General features: G+C 41.0%; 2 protein-coding genes across 6 annotated transcripts in view; one reads left to right on the top strand and one right to left on the bottom strand.

Moving 5' to 3' along the window:
* Positions 1-2,219: 2,219 nt before the first annotated feature.
* Positions 2,220-20,204, bottom strand: IKZF5 (IKAROS family zinc finger 5). 2 transcript variants are annotated; one of them, XM_061162845.1, is made up of 4 exons: positions 20,083-20,204; positions 9,015-9,217; positions 6,878-7,060; positions 2,220-6,278 (listed from the first exon to the last, which is right to left on the bottom strand). In XM_061162845.1, exons 2-4 carry the CDS (start codon positions 9,145-9,147, stop codon positions 5,335-5,337), a joined length of 1,260 nt encoding a protein of 419 aa, XP_061018828.1. In that variant the 5' UTR covers positions 9,148-9,217; positions 20,083-20,204; the 3' UTR covers positions 2,220-5,334. The 2 variants fall into 2 exon arrangements, with proteins under 2 accessions (XP_061018828.1, XP_061018829.1); XM_061162846.1 differs by lacking the exon at positions 9,015-9,217 and having other exon boundaries at positions 20,083-20,193.
* A 113-nt stretch (positions 20,205-20,317) lies between these two features.
* Positions 20,318-24,731, top strand: part of ACADSB (acyl-CoA dehydrogenase short/branched chain) — a 42,472-nt gene continuing 38,058 nt past the window's right edge. For all 4 annotated transcript variants that reach the window (XM_061162851.1, XM_061162847.1, XM_061162850.1 and 1 more), the window contains exon 1: positions 20,318-20,457. In XM_061162851.1, the coding sequence (XP_061018834.1) occupies positions 20,416-20,457 (42 nt within the window). In that variant the 5' untranslated portion in view covers positions 20,318-20,415. The remainder of the gene's footprint in view (positions 20,458-24,731) is intronic.

Genomic DNA, 24,731 nt, shown 5'->3' on the forward strand with positions numbered 1-24,731 from the left:
ATCAATGGAACAGGATAGAAAACTCAGAAATAAGCCCAGCAACTTTAGTCAATTAATCTATGACAAAGGAGGCAGGACTACACAGTGTTCGAAAAGACAGCGTCTTCAACAAATGGAGCTGGGAAAACTGGACAACCACATGTAAAAAATGAAATTAGATCATTCTTTAACTCCATATACAAAAATAAGCTCAAAATGGATTAAAGACCCAAATGTGAGACTGGACACTATAAAACTCTTAAGAGGAAAACATAGGCAGAACACTCTCTGACATAAATCACAGCAACATCGTTTTTGATCCATCTCCCAGAATAATGTAAATAAAAGCAAAAATAAACAAATGAGACCTACTTAAACTCAAAAACTTTTGCAAAGGGAATAAAACGAAGACAACCCACAGACTGGGAGAAAAAATACTTGCAAATCATGTAACTGATATGGGATTAAGTCTCCAAAACTTAAGAGACAGCTTGACACTTAATAGCATCAAAACAAACAACCCACTCAAAAAATAGGCAGACGACCTGAACAGACATTTATCCAAAGAGGACAGATGTCTAATAGGCACATGAAAAGATGTTCAACATTGCTAGTTATTAGAGAAATGCAAACCAAAACTACAATGAGATACCACCTCACAGCAGCCAGAGTGGCTGTCATCAAAAACTCCACAAACAAGAAATGCTGGTGAGGGTGTGGAGAGAATTTAAATTCTCACTGTTGGTGACAACGTATATTGTATTGGTACAGCCACTATGGAGGTTCCTTACAAAACTAAAACAGAGCTACCGTATGACCCTGCAGTCCCACTCCTGGGCATATATCCCGAGAGAAAAACATGGGCTTAAAAGATAAATGCACCCCAGTGTTCACTGTGAGAGTTGGACTCTAAAGAAAGCTGAGTGCTGAAGAATTGATGCTTTTGAACTGTGGTGCTGGAGAAGACTCTTGAGGGTCCCTTGGACAGCAAGGAGATCCAACCAGTCCATCCTAAAGGAAATCAGTCCTGAGTATTCATTGGAAGGACTGATGCTGAAGCTGAAACTCCAATACTTTGGCCACCTGACTCAAAGAACTGACTCATTTGGAAAGACCCTGATGCTGGGAAAGATTGAAGGCGGGAGAAGGGGATAACAGAGGCTAAGATGGTTGGATGGTATCACTGACTCAATTGACATGAATTTGAGAAGGCTCCAGGAGTTGGTGATGGACAGGGAAGCCTGGCGTGCTGCAGTCCATGGGGTCGCAAAGAGTCAGACTCAACTGAAACTGAACTGAATTGAATGTTCACTGCAGCACTGTTTATAATAGCCAAGACAGGGAAGCAACCTAAATGTCTATCTATAGAGGAATGGGCAAAGATATGGTACATATATACAATTGAATGTTCAGTTCAGTTCAGTCACTCAGTCATGTCCGCCTCTGTGACCCCATGAACTGCAGCACGCCAGGCCTCCCTGTCCATCACCAACTCCCAGAGTTTATCCAAACTCATGTTCATTGAGTCAGTGATACCATCCAACCATCTCATCCTCTGTCATCACCCTCTCCTCCTGCCCTCAGTCTTTGCCAGCATCACGGTCTTTTCAAATGAATCAGTTCTTTGCATCAGGTGGCCAAAGTATTGGAGTTTCAGCTTTCAACATCAGTCCTTCCAATGAACACCCAGGACTGATCTCCTTTAGAATGGACTGGTTCTCCTTGCAGTCCAAGGAGCTCTCAACCACAGTTCAAAAGCATCAATTCTTTGGCGCTCAGCTTTCTTTATAGTCCAACTCGAATGTTACTCAGCCATTAAGAATGAAATAAGGCCACTTGCAGCAACATCACCTAGAATGTCATGTTGAGTAGAGTAAGTCAGAGAAGGAAATAAAATCAGTTCATTTGTCATAACAGAAACTCCTTCAGTCAGTAGTCACTTTTCAGATGTGACATGAATAATTGAGCAGCAGAGGAAGCCTTCCTCATTCCTGTGCCAGAACACTTTAAGGGGGTCACACCTTAAATAAACAGAAATTAGGAAGGAGACAAAATGCTAATTATGTTACCATTTTTGTTTTTGGTAACTCACATGACAGATCTCATGGGTAAGGCATTCTACAAATCGAAACCAATGTAGCCATAAAACCTTTTCTTTAAAAAAAAATTAACATTGACATACTGAAAAAATTATTTAAAAAACTGGATCCTAGTTTTCAAAAAAGAAAAATCGAGATCCATTAGAAAGTGTGATTTTTTTATTCATACATTACAAAAGCAAAGCTTCATTCACAATATGAACTACATACTAGATAGAGTTATTTCAGCATTAAACTGCTGTCTGGAATCCCTAAACAATATAGTGTGTTCTGCAACCATACTCAAGTTTTATATTTTACATACAAAATACGTTCTTTACATCAAAGTACATATTAATGAAACCACGTTCTAGAAATCATATATCCTCTAAGACTACTTAATGAAAAGTCCTTAGCAGGGAATTTTTTTTTAAATAATACATCCATTTGATAAATATTTTTGTAGACCTTAAATGAGTTTATCTCTGGACATTTTTTAAGGTAATATTCCCTTTGTCAAACAGTTCTGCAGATGAATGGCAAACACATTTCTAAAATAAGATAGCACTGGAAAATATCCAATTAAATTTTTTCAAAGTAAAAGTCTAGCCTTTACTTGAGTTTCAAGAAGTTGTAGCTACATACTATATTAATAAAAATCTGAAATAAAATTATTCCCTGTTAATCTCATCACAGTTTCTTAAAAAAATATTAGTGGAGATAAATTATCTACCAACTTTAAAAATCTAAACTTATGTTCACTGAACAAAAATAAATTTAGTTTCAGAACATTGCCTGTTATCAGCAAAGTATTATAAATAGTGCATGTTAAACTTTTCTCAACTCATTTCTATAAAATATATGATTAAAAATAAAATGGGAGAAACATATTCAATACTTAATGGAAGATAATATCTTTTCAATACAGAATTTCTCAAAAAATTTAAATAAAATCCTACATATTTTAAAAAATACAATACTAAAAAAGTTTCTAAGGTAGATTTGCTTCAAAAACATTAGTGCATTTAGAATTAACTGTAGCTTTCAAGCATTGATACCTTTGGAATACAACTATGCTCTTTAAGTCATAGTAATTTTAACATTATACATTCTAGTTTGAATTATGAAAAAATTATTGGAACTAAAATGCTCTTTCAAAGCATCTTTAATTGTCAGAAAAAAAGAAACCACATTTGTCACTATTTGGCCCAGAATATACAGTTAATAAACTGGTTTTAACATTAGAGTTCTTCCTTTTTGTTTAATGAAAACTTCCATTTCCTATTTTGTGGTATTGCTTTTATATGAAGAATACAATAGAAGAAAAAAATAAATGCAAAAGTGTCCAAATGACAGCACCCTGTTTCTGACAGTATATACATACGAGGGTCAAGTTACACATTTGGAAAAGGCTGCTCTAAAACTGATCCAAGGAGCAAGAGCTCCAAGCGACAGAGCAGAAGAGACTGCAGACTTGAGATTCACAGGCCTCAGGCTGACAGGAAGAGCTGTCTAGAGAAACTCCTCAGTGCTGCTCTTTCCATAGTGCAGTGGAGATTAGATTAAACCACAAGAACTCAATTTAATGGCTTTGTAGTATTTGGAAGAGAGGGCAAAAGATTGATTAACTTGGCACTTGGGGGTTTTTGTGGACAGATACCACCAATATTTCCCTTTCACTTACTTTAATAGTACAAGTCCTTTTTAGTTAATGCTTAATAATTGAAATGTTTGCTTTAAGAAGCCAATTAATAACACTTTCAAGATTTGAACCAAATTAAAAACAAAAATTTTGCAAAATACACAGAAACCAACAGTTAGTAACAATATATTTTATTGTTTGACCAAGCTGTCCTCAGAGTAAGCTAGTTATTACACAATATAAAAACAACAGCCTCCTATTCAAAATTATTCTAGATTTATATAGCAAGTTTTATTTTTGTAAACAAATAGGTTTAAATGCATTTTTATATCTATATCCTCTTCTACTAAGGCGATGATTCAGTTCACAGTTTTCATATAGTTTTCTTGCCATACATGAAAGACTGGTAAAACTGCAAATAAGTGTTATAACTTGAATTCACAGAAAATATCTTAAATGGCCAATTCTGAAGAGAACAGAATTTGTTGTGGACATATGTTCTCATTTTTGTAAATGCTACTTCACCATCACATTTTCCCAAGTGTTTCTGTATCTACCTTTTCTTGAAAACTATGGGCAATAAATGGATAGCAAGCAGGAAAAGGAAACTTAAGATTTTTTTTTTTGGAAGGACCACATTTCCTAGGAATAAGATGGATGACTTCCACTGTACCTCTTTGGTCATCAAAGGAATGGAAGGAATAACATATTCTCAGCTTGGCTGTAAAACTCATGTGTAACATCAGAGTGAAGATTTAAATGAAAAATTCAAATTAAAAGAAAAAAAGGCATCTTCATAGATAACCCTCTGATATTTCTAGGGTTTCTCGAGTACTTAATGGTAGTTTTTTAAATAAATTACAATAAACAAGAATACAATGGAAAACTGCTATATTTAAACTAGAAACTGAATAAGCAGGTATTTTAAATATTAAACTCCATTTTCAATTTACAGTCTTAAAGTTTCATTTCTTTTCAGAACTTTTACCTCATATTTTTATAACTTTAATTTTAAAGGAATTAAATGTTCTACATTTGCCCTTATGGAAAAAAGAAAGATTTACTACACTGATACTGCTTTACTATTACCAGTTGAAATTAAACTATTGATTCAACTAAGCTATGTTAACTAATTTTTAATTAAGGGCAATTTCAAAGGCAATTCCTCTACAAAACATTGAAATAAGTTGGAATAGATTTTGAAAGAGAAAGTAATTTATTCTACCATTTTGAAAGTATGGCAGAAATAACATCTAGCTGTAATTCAGATGTTGAAATACCAAGAGTATCCATCAGCCTTGACGTTTTTATGGACTGTAAATGTGAGAAATTTAAATAACCACTTGTAAGATTATGATTGCACTCAAATTCTCAAATGTCTAAATGAAAGGAAAAAAAATTAAAACACCAATGTGTCCAACTCTTCTAATACATAAATGACCCTGACGAGGCATCTATGAAAAAAAGAAAACAGACATTTTGTTTCCACTGTCAAACTTATACTCTATATGTATGGAACTTTAAATTAGCAGACACCTTATTAGGGATGACACGACCCCAGCCCTCCCCCGCAAAAAACAACAGTAAACTACAAAACACAAGAAGGCAAAGCAACGAAAGCATAGCGTGATTGTTTCAGTGTTGGTTATGCTGCCCTCTTGCAAAATGACAGGCAAAATCATACTTGTTTTTACATTTGCATCCACATATGTTACACTGAAAAGGATTTTCATACCCATGACATCCCATGTGAATAGTGTAAAGGATATTGTCGGCAAAGTACATGTCACAGTGCTGGCAGTGGTGGAGAAGCTGCGGGTCCTGGACTGGCAGGGTGGGGGCTGGCGTGCTCGGCTGGCTGTTTCCCATGCTCGGAGTACTCGTGTGGGCACTTGGTTCACTGCTCGGCCCTGCCACCGGACTGTAGTTCCTTTGACCGTGTGACGGCCGAGGCTCGGGGCTGGTGGGAGAGGAGCTCTGAGGAAGACTTGCTGACACGGCAGAAACTACTGCCTGGGCAGAGGGCTGCTGCATCATGAAGGGCTTCTCCTCGGCGCAGGGAACTACATCAGGGGATGCGGGATTTTGGTTTTCAGGTGGCAAACTGGACAGCTGTCCGGCTAGAGTTGAGAGCTGGTTTAAAGGGTTGTCGACCATGAGTTCTTGGGGGTCTCTTGGCAGGCCTCCAGTTGGTGTGGTTTTCGCCATACTTTCATAGGAGTCAGTTTGGATATTTGGGATTTCATGGGTAAAATCATTAAGGTAGTCTGGCTTCTGAACCACCATGGAAGGTGGGCTTAAGTTGATGAGTGCTCTTCTGCTATAGTTCAGGTTGCTAGTTTTCTTCTGTAAAACCCCCCACATTTTCTTGCTGCTTAAGGAAGACCTAGTACCTTTAATTGGTACCATTTTATGCTTGCGCCTTCGATGATGGGACAGGTTGCTTCGGTCACTGCAGCGGAAGGAACACAATTCACATTTGTATGGTTTTTCTCCTGTATGGGAACGCATGTGGGCTTCCAGATGACGCTCATAGGCAGATGCAAATGGACACAAGTGACATCGATGAGGTTTCTCACCTGTTTAAAAAAAAAAATGGGAGAGAAACTGCAGGAGTAGCTCATTTATGAAAAATTTCATATTTTGTCCATTCATTATTTAGAAACTGATCAAAAATAAAATGCTTTTCGGAAATACACACATGCACAAAATATTATTAAAATCTGTTAAGAAAGCTGCATACAACAATCTTCATACTATACTGACTAGTGGAATATATTCCTTTCACAGAAGGGATGGCTAAGGCGACGTCTAAGGGTTAGCAGTGTCGCCTGCAATTGTACAGAAACCTCCTCCCTAGTCTGCAATGGCAATGGACTTAGACAGGATACAGATAAAAACATTTATCACTTAATTCTGCCTTAAGCATTAAGCTGGCCAATGTGAAAAGCTGACAGATACTGAGTTTAGACCACGAAGGAAGATAGCTGAGGAAGGGGAAGCTTACAAGGGGTCTTCCTTCCTTGTATGCTGTCATGCTATTGCTTTGTAAAACTGGATTCACTTCTCCATCTACTCAAACCTTACATCAACCTTCATTTTCAAACAATCACAACTATTTATATATAAGAGAGATCAACCTGCCTCCTCGGCCCCTCTCCAGCCCCTTCTCCGTTACCTGTGTGAATTCTAATGTGTTCAATGAGCCGGGCGGTGCCTTTGCTGGCATAGTTGCAGTACCGACACTTGAGCTTTCCATCAAAGGTCCTTTCAAACCCGTCTACTAACATTCCTGAGTTTTCATCCAGGGAAACTTCAACAGATGGATGATCAAGTCCATTTTGATCACCATCTGTTCCAGCTACAAACAAAGTATAGCAAAAGAAATTATGCATCTCAGCATCAACTCAATTTAGCAATTTAGTATTGAGTGGTAGAAAATCTTTCATAAACTGACAGGTCGCTTAGCATAAAAGTTAAATTCACAAAAATCACAGTCTTTCTGAACTGACATTAATTCCATACAAAAGCAGCATTATATGAGGGGGATCTCAAATCATTAACACATATCAGTGTTCAACATGCTTTTGAGGAAGAGAACAGGGCATTACCTTTATCTGACAGGTAAGGAGAAAGAGGGGAGTAAACAGTGATGGCAAATATATGTTTAAGATTCTAGCCACTTCTACAAATACAATGGGCCGTCATGATCATCTTCCCAAATCCTAGTCTATTTAATCTAGAGTAATTCATGTTGAGTTTTGTAGTTCCACTCAGCTTACATGTATGTTCTAGACCCTGGGTTGCATTTAGGACCTTAAAATTCTAATTAAGCACATAAAGGGAAATATTGTACCTGATATCTCTGAATGTAACAACCTGTAAGAATTTCAGTTAAGAGATGTTGGGCTGTTCAATTTTAATCAACTACTTTGCATAGGTAAACTGAAGGAGCAAGTGCTCAGGTCTGGAAAACCAGCAGATGGTGGGGACTACAACCCTGCTCTCTTGAATCTGAGTCCAGGAATTGTACACTAGAGCATTAAGATGGAGTGTCTATTCCTCCAGTTTCATGGGAAAAGCACTTCTACACCATCTTCAAGAGGTAGCCATGGATGTATGGGCAGTTTGAGCCCTCTGCTCTACGGTTTCCTCCATCCCTCACCAGGAGGAGAGAAGGGACTTTGCTGGTTGGTGCAAGTCCAAAATCCAATGGGTCCATTGCACTGGACGGACAACCAGGCTCAGTGTCCCCCTTTCTCCCATTGCTCTTCTAAAGCAGTGACTTCCAAAATTTTACATGCATACGGAATCACTTGGAGAGTTTATTAAAATATAGCTGCTGATTCAGTAAATCTGGGGTGGGGCCTGACAGTTTGCACTTCTCGCCAGTTCCCAGGTGATGCCTGTCTCTGCTGTTGCTGGTCCCTGAATTACAAAGCCCTAGGCCATCTAGGTCAAAGGTTAGCATACTTTTCCCACAAGGGTCAGATAGCAAATATTTCAGGCTGTGGGCCACAAAGTCTCTCACAGTTACTTGACTCTGCTGCTATAACTCAAAAACAGCTATAGAAAATAGGTCAGCAAGCATGGCTATGTTTCAGTAAAACTTTATGGATGCTGAAGTTTGAATTTCGTGTTAATTTTCATGTGTCATGACATTATTTTTCTTTTTCCTATCAACCATTTACAAATGTAGAAACCACTCTTAGCAACCACACCAGCAGTCCAGATGGGGCCCACAGGCTGCAGTTTGCTGCCTCCTGAGCGAGGGTTAGGAAGAGACCCCAGTCTTCGTGTGGGAGCAAACCCGCCGGTCTCTCTGTAGGGCAGGTAGGACAGGTTCAAGTAGTCACTGCTTTCTCTCTTCTAGTTTCACCTCCTAGGTGAGCACACATGGTGGGCCCTCTCTTCATTTTAAGAAAAGAAACAGAAGCCTCTATTTTGTCTCAGGTCTAATATAAATTTCCTAATGGCCAAAGGCCTTGTGTAATGAAGATGGACCCCCTTTGGGCTCCTTGTGCCCACTGTTAGCTAATGGAACCTGGAGAATGGGAAGGAAATTTAGAATCCCCAACTTTTGCACAAGAGAGAACGCATCTCTGGATCCCAGGGTAAGCTCTGGGGAGGGGGCTTCCTCTCCCTCAGCAAAAGCTGACCTGTTTAAAGAAGGGGGAGAAAAAACTGCCCATCTTTCTATGAAAAACAGAATGATTCACATTAGCAAGCAATAGTGGCTTCATACTATGGATAACAACACATAAACATCACATGTATAAAAAATGAATTATTTAATGGTATTAAGAGGAATCTACCTCCCTGAAGAGCCTCTGCTTCTTTGTCCCCACTAACTGATCCAGAAATCATGTTGACATGATGGGTCTGCTGAGTTAGGTATTCCTGGAAATCTTTCACAAAGTCCAAAGGCTCCGGTTTCTTCTCACCCATCTTTGTGTTTGATATATATATATATGTATATATATATATAAATGTTTCTGGAGTTTACAGTTCGTTATACCTATGGGGGGAAAATAAAATAATTTTACACTATTTAGGGAGATGCAGTATGTATCAAAACAACAACACTGACGAAGATTATTATGGGCCAGGTACTACAAAGCAAGAGAACACAGTCCCTGCTTTTAAATATCTTATAATCTTCCTAGTGAACTAAAGAAGACATACCAAAAACAGTCAACAATTCATATATTTAATATTTAAATAAACTGGGATTCAAACTTAGTTTGAATGGATGGAAAGAAGTTACAAAAAGAAAAATCCAGATGAAAGAAATCAGCATATCAGCAGGGATTATCACTGAAGGAGACAGTAGAGAAACCAAGTGGCTCAAACGGGGCTGGTGGAGAGAATTTCTGGATGATGTCCATGGTGCACGCCTGCACTGGCCAGTACAGGTGCTACTAGCCACATGTAGCTACTGAGTGCTCAAATGCGGCTAATACAAATGACTTGAGTTTTGTTTAATTTAAAAGTGAAATAGCTGTATGTGGCTAGTGACTACCATATCAAACAGCAAAGGGTCTTAAAACAACATTCTCTCATGAATGAGAACTCTAGAAGTAGGTGATCTAGAACAGTGGTGGCAAACTTCTGAAAAGGGCCAGATAGGAAATATTTTAGCCTGTGACTGTCACTATAGCTAAAAGCAGCCACAGACAATACATAAAGGAATAAATGTGCTCATGTTCTAAGTTCAGTTCAGTCATTCAGTCGTGTCCAACTCTTTGCGATCCCATGAACCACAGCAAGTCAGGCCTCCCTGTTCATCACCAACTCCCAGAGTCCACCCAAACCCATGTCCATCGAGTCGGTGATGGCATCCAACCATCTTATCCTGTCGTCCCCTTCTCCTCCTGCCCTCAATCTTTCCCAGCATCAGGGTCCAAGCAGGCACAGAGCCAGGTTTGGCCTATGGGCTGAAATTTCGTGACCCCTACCCTAGAAATCCAAATCACCACCTCTACCACACTCACCATCCTACTCATTCTGAGAATAAGAAAAAAATTTTTTACAGAAAAGAAAAAAATACCTGATGCTAACAGAGAGAAACTCTCATGTCAGATTTTGCAATCATAAACTAAAAACTGGTCTTCACACAGGTGTATGGCCCAAATTCACAAATCAAATAACCAAAAAGTTTTCTAGTAAAAACAAGCTGAGGAAGTCTAGCACCTAGGAGACAACAAGTCTATCCTTCCAATAAATACATATTTATGCACATGTTCTTAAATATACCTTAGGCTAAAACTTTCTTTTCCTAAACCCCAACTACTTAATGAGTAATCTACTATCTAAGAAAGTTATCTTTGATAGCCAGTAGTAGGCATCTAAAGCTAAAGATCAGTCACGTCTCAGTATATATGCTTAACTTTTTCTCAAAGCATAGCACATACACACAAAAGCGCAGCAGTCCTAAGGATAGAGGCTTGATGAATTGTCACAAAATGAACACATCCATGAAATCAACACTAATGTCAAGAAACAGAAGGCTACCAGCATGCCAGGAGCCCCACCATGCACCCTTCCAACACGAATGCCCCTGTGCACCACCAAGGGCCCCACATCCCTGACAGCTGAAACTGCTGGGCTGAAGGGTATGCATATATTCAGCTTCAGATGATGCCAGATAGTTTTTCAAAGTGAGTATACCAATCTGTACTCCCATCAGTGTGGAACAAGAGTTTTATTGCCACACACCCTCAGCAACACTCAGGAACTTTTTTGCCTTTTTCATTTTAGCCATCTTGATGCGTGTATGGTGGTATTGCACTGGTTTTAATTTGTATGACTTGATAATTAATTAAGCTGTGTACTTGTTATGTTAACTTCCCGCTTACATAACCTCTATTTCATACCCAATGAAGCATCTGTTCAAGTCTTTTGTTCATTTCTCTATTAGGCTGTCCATCTAATTAATATGTGAGAGTTCTTCACAATATTCTGGATGTGACTTCTTTGTTGTGCTGTGCTTAGTCACTCAGACGTGTCCGACTCTTTGCGACCCCATGGACTGTAGTCCACCAGGCTCCTTTGTCCATCGGGATTCTCCAGGCAAGAATACTGGAGCGGGTTGTCATGCCCTCCTCCAGGGGATCTTCCCAACTTAGGGATCGAACCCATGTCTCCTGCATTGCAGGTGGATTCTTCACCAACTGAGCCACCAGGGAAGCCCTTTATTAGATATGTATATCTTGAGTACTTCTCACACTCTGGTGGTTCACCTTTTCACTTTCTTAATGGTAACTTTTGATGAACAGAAGTTCTTAATATAGTCCAATTTACCCATCCTCCCCCTACTTTTACATTTAGAGTTGCTGGTATCCTTGCCTATATTTTACATGAAGATGTTCTCCTGTATTTTCTTGTGAAATTTTTATTATGTTTTTACCTTTCATATTTTTATCTGGAATTGAGCTTTGTGTATTGTAAAGTTATGAGTCAAAATACACTTTTTCTCCCCATGGAGATATCCAACTGTCCGAGCAACATGCATCTGATAGACCAGCCTTTCTCCGCCAGCCTCTTTTCTCACCTTTCTAAAACAGATGATACACGAGATGCTATTCCTGGATTCTTCATTCTGTTCCATTGGCCTATTTTTGTCTCTCCTCACACTACCATCACACAGTCTCAGTAATAAAAATCTTAATATCTCAGTAATTTAAGTCCATCAGTTGTTTTTCTTCTTAAAGAATATTTGGACCACTCTGGGTTCTTTTCTTTATGGTCTGAGTCAGCACCCTTTTCAGCCTAAGTTTTTCCGTGGAAGAATTGCAGCATTGAAGAAATGAGATAAAAGCACATTTTCCAATTAACAAAAGTGTGATCAACTTTTAAAAAAAATATATTTATTTATTTGGCTACTTTGGGTCTTAGTTGCGGTGTGCAGGGTCTTTAGTTGCGACATGTGGGATCTAGCTCCCTGCTGCTGCTGCTGCTGCTAAGTCACTTCAGTCATGGACCAGGGATCAAATCCTGGCCCCCTGCATTGGCAGCATGGAGTCTTAGCCACTGGACCACCAGGGAGGTCCCAAAAAACTTGACCAACGTTTTGAAAACAAAAAGTTCTATTTTAATTAACTTTAACTAGAAATCTACTAGAAACAGACTACCTTGACTGTGTTGCTACTATAGATTGTGTTATACAACAATTAGTTTTCATTCCAATCCCAAAGAATGCTCAAACTACCGCACAATTGCACTCATCTCACACGCTAGTAAAGTAATGCTCAAAATTCTCCAGGCCAGGCTTCAGCAATATGTGAACCGTGAACTTCCAGATGGTCAAGCTGGTTTTAGAAAAGGCAGAGGAACCAAAGATCAAATTGCCAACATCCGCTGGATCATCGAAAAAGCAAGAGAGCTCCAGAAAAATGTCTATTTCTGCTTTATTGACTATGCGAAAGCCTTTGACTGTGTGGATCACAACAAACTGTGGAAAATTCTGAAAGAGATGGGAATACCAGACCACCTGACCTGCCTCTTGAGAAACCTGTATGCAGGTCAGGAAGCAACAGTTAGAACTAGACATGGAACAACAGACTGGTTCCAAATAGGAAAAGGAGTACATCAAGGCTCTATACTGTCACCCTGATTATTTAACTTATATGCAGTGTACATCATGAGAAACGCTGGGCTGGAGGAAGCACAAGCTGGAATCAAGATTGCTGGGAGAAATATCAATAACCTCAGATGTGCAGATGACACCATCCTTATGGGAGAAAGAACAACTAAAGAGCCTCTTGATGAAAAGTGAAAGAGAGAGTGAAAAAAGTTGGCTTAAAGCTCAGCATTCAGAAAACTCAGTTCATGGCATCCAGTCCCATCACTTCATGGCAAATACATGGGGAAACAGTGGAAACAGTGGCTGATTTTGTTTTTCTGGGCTCCAAAATCACTGCAGATGGTGACTGCAGCCATGAAATTAAAAGATGCTTACTCCTTGGAAGGAAAGTTATGACCAACCTAGGTAGCATATTAAAAAGCAGAGACATTTCTTTGCCAACAAAGGTCCGTCTGGTCAAGGCTATGGTTTTTCTAGTGGTCATGTATGGATGTGAGAGTTGGACTCTACAGAATTGATGCTTTTCAACTGTGGTGTTGGAGAAGACTCTTGAGAGCCCCTTGGTCTGCAAGGAGATCCACCCAGTCCATCCTAAAGGAGATCAGTCCTGGGTGTTCACTGGAAGGACTGAGGTTGAAGCTCAAACTCCAATACTTTGGCCACTTGATGTGAAGAGCTGACCCATCTGAAAAGACCCTAATGCTGGGAGGGATTGAGGGCAGGAGGAGAAGGGGACGACAGAGGATGAGATGGTTGGATGGCATCACCAACACAATGGACATGGGTTTGGGTGGACTCCGGGAGTTGGTGATGGATAGGGAGGCCTGGCCTGCTGTGGTTCATAGGGTCGCAAAGAGTCGGACATGACTGACCGACTGAACTGAACTGAGGAACCAATAAGAACACGGGGGCTCATCTGGTTTCCCTTGTTCACTGGCCCCAGACCGATACATTTTATTTTTATCTTTCTTGCCTTCCTCTCTCCTAACATTTAATTTGTTCTTTATTCCAGAAACATTCAGCCAAGTAAGAACCTACAGGTGACCAAATCCTCACTTTTCTTAAGGCAACATGTTTGAATAGTTTCTTTGCTCGTTTTTTAGAAGATGCCTAGGGGTCATTATTATTAGTCTCTTTTCACCGTGTTCTACAAAGTTGAGGCTACTGAAAGTCCGTCCTCTGGAAGAACAGAATATTATTGTGGTATTAGGTTAAACCTACTACCTTAAAGACTCTGAACAGGGTCTTCTCTAGCCTTAGTTTCCTATTTTGTAAAATGAGATAACAGTACCAATTTGCAGTACTGTTTTAAGCTTTACAAGTAAGTATAAGTATCTTGCAAGATGTGCAGTTTATGTTTTCAGACAATAGCAGCTATTTCTGCAGCCAAAAATGGTTATACCTTAGATTAAGAAATTCCCCATTGTCCAAAATTCCAAGTGTCTTATGTTACCATTTTACATATCTCGTCTGTGGTTACAATGAAACAAACATGGTCCACTTTTCTCCATTATTCATATATTCCAATTTGCAATTTCCCAAGTCAATTTACAATTTCCCAAACTCATCTCTTCTTATTTTCCTCTTTTAGGCCACCTCTTTAAGTCACTTGCTTTAATCTGGCTCAGCTTTCTCAATCTTAAGGATTACTGCTGGCTTCTAATCAAGTTTGTTTCCGTTGTTTTCTCATCGATCTGTCAACCTGAACTGCTTCTCTATGTTTCCTTATCATTGTATTAGTATTTATGACCACACTTGATTCTGCTGATTATTTTTCCTTTAAAATCTGCCCTTTGCTTAGGAAAAAAAAAAAAAAAAGTTGGCCAATCAGCTACAGTGAAAATGATCATAAAGAATAAGATTTAAAATAATAATAATAATCTGTAATAGGGACTTCCCTGGCGGTCCAGTGGTTAAAACTCCACACTTCCACGGCAGGGGGCATGGGTTGGATCCCTGATTAGGCAACTAAGGTTCTTCAGGCTGCACAGTGCAGCCAAAAAAATAAAAATATAAGAAGATGGACAGGGAAGCCTGGTGTGCTGCAGTCCATGGGGTTGCAAAGAACTATACATGACTGAGTGAATGAACTCTTAAGAAGATTGTATCTCAATAAATTTGAAAACCACACCTCAAAATATACAGGGATAGGGAGAAACATAAAAATATACATAAAAAGGTAAGAAATAATAGCAGATAAAGATGCAGAATGAGTTCCAAAATGATAGAGAAAAATAAAGAGAAATGCTTTTTAAAGAAATGACCAAGAAATTTCCAGGATTAAAGATTTCTTTCATTTCAGTCTTAAAGGGAGCATAGAGTGCAAAATAGAACATGTACTAAAATAACACTTAGACACATTATTGTGAAATTTTAAAACCTCAAAGACAAAGGGAGTAATAGGAAACTTTCTAGTGAGAAAAGACTGTCAACCCACATAGAAAAACAGATAGAGTAGTAGCACTGGATACAAAGAAACAACAAACTTCCTCAAGCTGCTAAAGGCTCACTTCTGAAAATCTACATCACAACTAAGGGAGAAAATTTAGATGCATTCCCTCTAGAATTAAGAACGCAAGAATGCTTGCTATTACTACTGCCATTCAACACAGGTAAAAGCCCCTCACAATATAAAAAGGAAAAAAGTACTAAAACGTATAAGGACTGGGAGATACCCCTCCCCCCGCCCCAAAAAAGAAAAGAATAAGATCTGGGAAATTGTTTTTTAAAATATAAAAGCTGTTAAGGCCCTACAGATTGTGTTCTAATTATAAAGGCTGTAGTTTAGAAAGAAATCCTGGTGTTTCATGTCAACTTAGCATCACTTCTTGCCAATCACTTCACATAAAAACCAATGTTTCCACTGCAAAGTATCTGAACATACTTCTTCAACAAGCAAGATAAATTACACCAAATCCTGATTAGAAAGCCTAACACTGCTAAGGTACACACCACAAGGCAGGAGGAAAAATGCACGAGACTGCAGGGAAAAATGCAGGACATTTTTATGCATGCATCTCGAGTTTTAAGAACACAAATGAACCTAATCACAGAGGATGGCTGGCATATTCTGACAGTCCAGGCTATTATCACATTGTCACATTACAAATTTCACTGTGTTCCCCGCCATAAATTTGATTTTCAATCAAAATGCACGATGGACTTAAAAAAACAACCACAAAGGATGCCAGTGAAAAAAGGGAAGACAACATTGGTCAAGAAGCAACAGTAAGACCTGGACATGGAACAACAGACTGGTTCCAAATCAGGAAAGAAGTCAAGGCTGTATATTATCACCCTGCTTATTCAACTTATACGCAGAGTACATCATTAGAAATGCTGGACTGGAGGAAGCACAAGCTGGAATCAAGATTGCCGGGAGAAATATCAGTAACCTCAGATATGTAGATGACAGCACCCTTATGGCAGAAAGCGAAGAACTAAAGAGCCTCTTGATGAAAGTGAAAGAGAAGAGTGAAAAAGTTGGCTTAAAATTCAACATTCAGAAAACTAAGATCATGGCATCTGGTCCCATCACTTCATGGCCAATAGATGGGGAAACAATGGAAACAGTAAGAAACTTAATTTTGGGGGGCTCCAAAATCACTGCAGATGGTGACTGCAGCCATGAAATTAAAAGACACTTGCTTGGTGGAAGAAAAGTTATGACCAACCTAGAAAGTATATTAAAAAGCAGAGACATTACTTTGCCAACAAAGGTCTGTCTAGTCAAAGCTATGGTTTTTCCAGTAGTTATGTATGGATGTGAGAGTTGGACTACAAAGAAAGCTGAGCGCCGAAGAACTGATGCTTTTGACTGTAGTGTTGGAGAAGAGTCCCTTGGACTGCAAGGAGATCCAACCAGTCCATCCTAAAGGAGATCAACCCTGGGTGTTCACTGGAAGGACTGATGCTGAAGCTGAAAAACTCCAATACTTTGGCTACCTGATGTGAGGAACTGATTCATTTGAAAAGACCCTGATGCTGGGAAAGATTAAAGGCAGGAGGAGAAGGGGATGACAGAGGATGAGATGGTTGGATGGCATCACTGACTCAATGGACATGAGTCTGAGTAAACTCCGGGAGTTGTGATGGACAGGGAGGCCTGGCTTGCTGAGGTTCATGGGGTCTCAAAGAGTCAGACACAACTGAGTGACTGAACTGAACATTGTAAACTTGAGAGAAACTCTATACTTAAAATTTTTAAATATATCGATATGGTTTATAACCACAGACATCCTGCAATGATTTAAAAATTGTCATTCCATCCCTAAGCAATCTTGCGCCCACTTGACCTACATCACCTCCTCCCACACAGACCTGCAAGACTCCTCCCCAACTGCAGACTTGTAAGCCCTTGCAGGGGTCTAGTCTATAAAACAAGCAAGTATATATGAGAGATTCCTAAATCCGAATAGAGTCTACAGTTGAAAACCGAGCTTTCTCCATCTCAAGTCCGTAGTTCTAATACAATAATTAGAAAAAGAACAATAATTCTGAAACTACAGAAGAGTTCCTGATATGGAGGGGAAAAAAAATTAAGGGTTTTTGTATCCAAACCATCTTCCTATCTTTAGATAGCTCGTCAGTCTCAGGACGGAATGTTTAATCTAAGAACTCCATAAATTAACTAGTATCTAGAGATGCAGCTAAGACAGTGATAAATTTTAAAACTTTTGCAAATGTTAACATAAAAATCTACTTTCAGAATCAGCAAACTATAATGTCCTTATTATCATTTCCTATGATACAGCAAAATTCTGAGTCCTCCCTGTTATCCCTCTGATTAAAGTTAAGCTGGCATGGTATTCCACGGGTTCTAGATACATGTCTATACAGAAATTAACTAGAATGCACTTAAATTATTTTTATGCCAACAGCCCTCCCCAACTATCCATTCAAAACTTACAAATAAGGTTCTTACAAAACAACCAGAAATTACCCACGCTAGTGAAAAGAAAGAAGCATCTGAGAAATAAGTTTTGATATCCCAAAAGAACACAAAAATCTGTTTAAGCAGGTAACTTAAACTTTTCTCTGACCTTCTCTGGGTCCTGATATTCAAGTCCTCTGATCCTCTTCAATGTCACACTAAGAAAGGGAAGTTGCTCATCAATACACCCACAAACCCTCTTAACTAGGAGCTAACAATTTAAAACAGAGGCATCATGATGCAAATTAGAAGACAATCAAAAGAAAGAGAGGTAATATGAGAACCAGAAGGAGCTCTTTAACCTACCTTCCTCCCAAACTCTATTTTTTTAATAAGCTACAGGAGGTTTTGAGAATATGATTAGGCAGCAGTAGGATCTGTTTTATTTTATCTACATCAAGTAGTCGACTTAGCAACTAACTTCCTTGTACAATAACTTAACTTGGGGTTTAGACAGCCTATATACACACAGTGACTGCAGTTCAATGAATGTATATATACTTTTATACTTTAACAATTATGGTCCTGATTACTCTGCCATAGAATACATAACACTTCCTTTGTACAGAGAACATGAAACTTCAGAAAGAATTACATAACTGTCAAAAAAGCAAGTTCTTCAAAGGCAAAAGGCAGATGATGAGGCTTTGAGAAATCATAAAACATAATATAAAACATAAATAAAAACACGTTGGAAGAAATAAAGATGTATGCAATCTAACCTTTTCACCCCAAATCAGTTCCTCCTTTTTCTTGCCACTCCAACATTGATGAAATGTAGAGTAATCGAAATTTACTCTGGAGACACACCAAGAGACTCCCAAAGGCCATGGAGGGAATTTCAACTAAAATTGAAAAGCCATACAGAGTTCCGCAAAGAAAAACAGACCACAGATAAAAAATTAACATCCACAGGTTTAATAAGCTAATAAAATAACGTGCCAGTTTTACTAGTACCAGAAAACTAAGCTGGAAGATAAAGACCAAAGCAGCAGCTTCATTTCAGCAAAAGCTCCAACTAATCAACAAAGAGTAACATGCATCAGTGTGACTATCGTTTTTTTCCCCCGCTGGTCGATTTCTTAAGATTTCACATTTTGGGCAAAAATTTTGTCTTTCTAAATTAAATTATTTATTTCACCTGTTCACAGTACACTTCTAAAAGGCTCAGGCTTAGTACTGCCGAACAGCTGTAACTGCATGAAAACGAGGTACTAGCGTAGCCCCACAGGGAAACATTTGCGGCAAAAGGTTTAAAAGAACAAACCCACCAGGCACGCCTAATAACGACATATCTGATCCCCATCTTTACTGTCCTCTCTGTCGCAACTCAAAACACTTCGGGTTTCCTTGGGAAACTCTTGGGATCCCAGGAGGCAAAAAAACACCAAACACCTCAATTCTCTGTAACGAACTCCCAAGATTATATTAACATACCGTCGTGTTAAATGCACAACATAAATCAAAACTAAAGGGAATCTGTAAAACTGTTAGCTCAGATGTTTAAACAGTCATTCTAAAGAAGTCATGTGTCTTCCAAACTTAAGTTCTTCAGAGCTCACAACTTAAAAGGCCTGTATTTCTTTTCCCCACTGGTCGATCCTCTTCGGACCTAAACAGCACACTGAGGGGCCACTAACTGACTGGGCCGCTCGGTTAGGGGCAGCCGGAACCGGTTTAACTTCACTTTAGATTCAGTTACCGCGCACTTAGGAGGTGTATGGCTTGGCTACTTCCACTTCGGCCAGTTATGTTAAGATTTAAATCCTGCACGAACCTCAACAGTTCTTTGTTGCAAAATCCTCCCTACATCTCACATCTCCCCCCAAGTAGAGGGAGTGCTCTCAAGCAGTAGAAAAGGATCAAGACCGGACTGTCTGATAAAAGACGGGAGGTTTTTAAAGTCCTCCCAACCTGCAGCCCGCAACTGGCGTCGGGGCGGCATCCTCACCAGGATTCGGATCGCCTAGGAGACCGGCGCCTCAGCGGAGACCCCGGGCCCAGGGACCTAGTGATGACGCGAACCTCGGGGCGCGCCCCCCCGCACTCGCGACCACCTGTCAGAGCGAGAGAGGCTACTCCCTACCCCGGAGCCTCCAAACCCCCAACGGCGACCCCACCGCAGACACCGCTCTCTCGGAGCTCCGGGGCCCAGACACCGCACCCTCCGCGCTCCTGTCAGGAAGGTCGCGGGCGCGACCCTAACGACCGACCGACCAACCACGCCCGCCCCTCCGCTGGGGCTGAGTCCCAGGCGGAGTAAGCCGGCCCGTCGCGAGCACCCGGCTCTCTCCCCCCGCCGCTCCTCCTTAACCGCTCTGCTCAGCCCTATCACTGCCGTCCGAGCCGACGACCAGCTACTTACCGCCTGACAGTCGCACCGAGGAACCCCCACCGCCTTGTTCAATGCCGCTGCCGTTGCTGTTGCCCCCGCCGTCTTCGTCACCGCCGCCGCCATGTTTGTTGTGTCTCCGGTTCCCTTCCCGCCCCACTGCCTTGCCCAACTCTCGCGTTAGCAGAGCGAAAAGCGAAGGGAGGCTGTTGTCCCTCTCGGCGTACCGTCGGGACAAGGGGGCGGAACAAAGGGCGGGGTGAGTGGGCGGGGCTCTCTTTCTACCTGCCTTCAGGTGTTGGCGTGCGGCCCTAGGGCCTCCACGCACTTCTTCGCGGGATCAGTAGCATCTGCTTTCTAGCACTGATGGAGCGAGCTACGGTTCGGCTGCTGCGCGGCGGCGCGCTGGTGAGTGCGCTCGAAGCCGACGTCTTGGGGGGTGCCGGATTACCTTGGCAGCGGCAGAGGGGTCTTTTCCTAACAGGACTGGGGTGGGAGGGTGGTGTGTGCCCGGTCCCTGTCCCGGACCCGCGCTTCCCTCCCTCCGCCAGGTCTGTCCCAAGACCTGTTACCGCGGGCAGGCCACGACCCCGACCTCTCTCCAGGCTTCTGATCCAACCGGCCTCAGTTTCCCTAAGGAAGGCTGGGAGTAGCAGCTGGTGAGAAGTAGGCGAGGGACTGGCCTAGAAGCTTTTTTGGAGGAGCAGTGAACCTTGCGTGGGGTCGGAGAGACAACAGCTGCAAGGAAGCTTTTGAAAGTCATTGGATCCTGAGATTCTTTGGAGGCATTTTGCAGAGATGTCACTTATCTGATGCCGACTTTTCCCAATGCTTACGTTTTCACCGCCTACCCTTACCCCCTAAAAAGATCGTTGAATTGTGAGCAGTCTCATTTTGCGCAGTTCACGCCTGTCCTCTTTAACGCGGCCCTGCTCCAGAGTTAGAAAGGGACCTCGGAGTTGGTGGGCCTTATCGGCCAGAAGGAGAATTTCCTCTGCCCTTTGAGCCGGCTAGGACGCGAGCATCTTGCACCGGGGGCTCATCGTGGCACAGAGGAGCCCTTTCCTATCCCTCTTCCTAGAAAGGGAACTGAAACCTGCCTCCCAGGTCCGCTTTCCAGACCTCCAAAAACTGTAGACTCTTGCGTCGTCGGGTTCTCATCACATTGAACCTTCAGCCCTTAAGACGCGCTTTCCAGAACTATCCCAATACACTCCCGTTTGTTGGTGCACTTTATGGTGACTTTTCCACTGCTGGTTTTTTGCTTTTTATTGTTATTTGCGTTTGTCTTTAGTGAGTTATAGGCCCTTTCCTGTTTCAGTCTGATACCCAGAGGCAAGGCTCTTTTTGTTTCATTAGAGATAATGTTTGGCTCTTTTACAGGCTTGGGATATTAAGGAAATTAGTAAAATCACATTAGTGTATTGTCGTAAAGAATCAGGTTTTTATGGTTACTGCTTAATACCATTTTATAACCATTGTGTAATACTTTAGTGAAGACAGGGCACGCTATTTGATAATTTGAGCCTCTTCTCCTGTTCTAGAGCCAGCATTTATTGATCACATACTAGGTGGCAGCCATGTGCTGGGTGCTTTACCTGTATCATCTCATTTAATTCTCACAACCATTCTGAAAAGTAGTTTATAGTCTTTCATACGCAGAGGCTCACGCTAAAAAAGGTTAGGTGACTTGACTTGCTTGAAATTGATTAACTAGAAAATGGTAGAGCTGGTATTCTAACTGGTCTGTGTCTTGCCGCTCACACCGTTCACTGAACCCAGGGTAGGGAAGGCACGACCAGGGAAGCTGGACGAAGACTGAGGAGCTGTAGGGACTGCAGGCATGTTTATTCTCCGGTCAGCGGCAGCAGCAGCAAGGAGTCTTCAAAGACTACTCATATATTAAGACAAAGTGGCCCATGGCCAAGTGCGCGCACAGGCCCAGTGCTACCAAGGTCAGAATATCATTGTTTAAAGAATATAAGGTACGAGACCGTGAGAGAGTGGGACAGGAGAACCTGACTGACTCCGTGTTGTCAGTTAATTTCTCCACAGTCTGTTTCTAAACTTAACCTTCCTGCACCAGTGCCTCCCCTTCCTCAGAGATATCAAGAGCCTATTTGGATTTGTTGGTTTTATTGTGGCCTTTGGAGCTCTTTGGGCTTCCCTTGTGCCTCAGCTGGTAAAAGATCTGCCTGCAATGCAGGAGTCCTGGGTTCGATTCCTGGCTTGGGAAGATAACCTGGAGAAGAGATAGGCTACCCACTCCAGTACTCTGGCCTGGAGGGTGCCATGGCCTGTCTAGTCCATGGAGTCGCAAAGAGTCATGACTGAGTGACTTTCACTTTCACTTGTAGCTCTTTTACTTAAGTTAGCAAAATCTGATGGACGGGATGTTGCCTGTAGCAGAGTGGGTTAGAATGTGGATTCCGTAGACTGGTCGCTCAGGTCATGGGCAGCTTACTTAACCACTTTGGGTCTCAGTTTCTTGACCTGTAAAATGGGGAGAATAACAGTACTTATACAGTGGGAGCATTGTGAAGATTAAATTAATTCATAAGCACTTGAAACGGTGCCCAGTATTGAGTCAGCTCTCTTTAAGTGTTAGCTTATTATTGCCTTGCATGAATTATTGCCAGTGCTAAATAAATAGTTCAGAGAGGTGTGCTTACAGAAGGTAGGGCTTGACGTGAGCACCAAAAGAAGGGATATCTTAGGTTTAAGTAAAGCTCAGAGGGGTGAAAGTTCAAGACCAAGGAGATGTACTAACAAAGGTTGGAATGAGGAGTAGTTGTGCTAGGATAGCTTGCAGAGGGATGGAACGAATTCAGCTGACAGGACTTTACCATGTTCAGAGGTTATGTCCGACTGCACTTGTTCCTATAACACTGAGTATAGCCCAAACAGCATTGCCCACAGTCACAGACAACAGCTTTTTTTGTTTAATAAACCACAGCATTTATAATGCTATTACTCGTCGGTACTGAAAGGACAGTATTTCTTTGCAATTTGTTTTCCACCCTCCTTTCTCTCTGGTGCCTTGAGGGCTAACCATAAAGATCTCTGGCAGCCATAAGATTCTTTCTCCTTTCTCTTACAATCCTTTAGTACTAACCCTATCTTAGCCTCCCATTGAGATGAAGAAATTACACATTTTCTAAATGGAGTGGCTTAATGATGGGCAAAGATTGGGATGTTTAGAGGAAAGGTAATTTAGGGGGAACAGAGGGAAAATGATTCTCTGTTAGACTTTTAATTTTAAAAAATGTCAGTGAAACGTATCTCTGGAGAGTTTGGGAAGCTGGGCAGGATGAGGATCTGGAAATCAGAAAAATAAGAACTAAAGAAGTAGGTATTAGCTGAAGTCACAGGTGAGCCTGGGACATCTGAGGGACTGAAAGCTCCAGAGAGCCCAAGTCTGTGCCTCTTGGGGTACATTACAGACCATGCTGGGTGAATGTTGCAGAAAGGCAAAGCAAAAGAAGAATAAATGTAGGATATCCGAGGAGGCTTTGTGGCAAATGTGCTTTATTCAGAACTGGAGGAAAAGAAGGAGAGGGCTATTTCAGTCTTTTCATAAGAGCAGAAGTACGAGCAGAGATTGTGCCACATAAAGAAAACAACCTAAGCAAAGCAGAGGCAAATGTTTTTTGAGAAGTTCCAAGTGCAGCCCCCTAACCCAGGGCAAATTTTTGGAGATGCTGGATTGAAAATTGTGGCAGGGTATGTACTTGGTTTGTTGACCCATGAAGAACTGCTTGAGGCGCTAGTGCTGTCATCATTGGCTTTGGCAACCAACTGGCCCCTGCTGGCGTTGGACTATGCCATGCATGTTCTGGAATTTAGGTGTGCTAACTTCGATCTTAACTGTTTTTTCTGCTACCAGCCTGGTTTGCCTGAATAGGAGTAAGGGTCAAAGAAATTCCCAGCTCCCAGAAGGTATTGGACCCAAGTTAATTGCACAATTAAAAAACCAGATTCATTAATAATTCCTTCTTTTAAGATTCCTTTGGAAATAAAGGAAAGATAGTCTCTGCTTTCATTTTTATGCACTGGTAGTTTGGGAAGGAGAACGTGCTGACTTGCGAAGGTTATACAGAAGGCAAACAGGTCTCCTTTATGCTGGTTCCTGGCACTGTGCTCTATGTTGGTTGATTTAGCCCACTCCTGAGGCAGTCCGATGTTCTTCCAGAAGTTGGTGGCATTGTTAGGAACTACTAGTGACTGGAATGAAGAGCTACAGACAATGGAAGGGAGAGATTACATGTTCAGTAGTTTTGGGGAACACCTTAGAAGAGAAGCTACTGTTTGGAGAGAAAGCATGCAGGGATTCAAGAGATTCTGTTGCTAAAGTTTTGGCCCGAGCATATTAAAACAGAGAAAGGATCAACTTTAAAACCTACAGTGAGATATGCAGTACTTATGTCAGATCTTAAAGTGGATATCCTATGTTTAGTCAGAATTGAGTAGCTGTATTTAGTCAGAATTGAGCTGTATCTTTCAAATCTAAATTCTGTGTTAATTGACCTATCAACCTATAGAACTGTTGATATGCCATATTACGCCTTTATCCTCTCATGGATCATAAAAACATCAGAAAATCACAGTTCTCATCTTGATTAGGGTAATTAACCTAAAGCAATAACAAGCAACGAGCATAATTAAGGGCATGCATGTGTGCT

This window comes from Dama dama, chromosome 15 (genome assembly GCF_033118175.1).
Source record: "Dama dama isolate Ldn47 chromosome 15, ASM3311817v1, whole genome shotgun sequence".
Taxonomy (NCBI): Eukaryota; Metazoa; Chordata; class Mammalia; order Artiodactyla; family Cervidae; genus Dama; species Dama dama.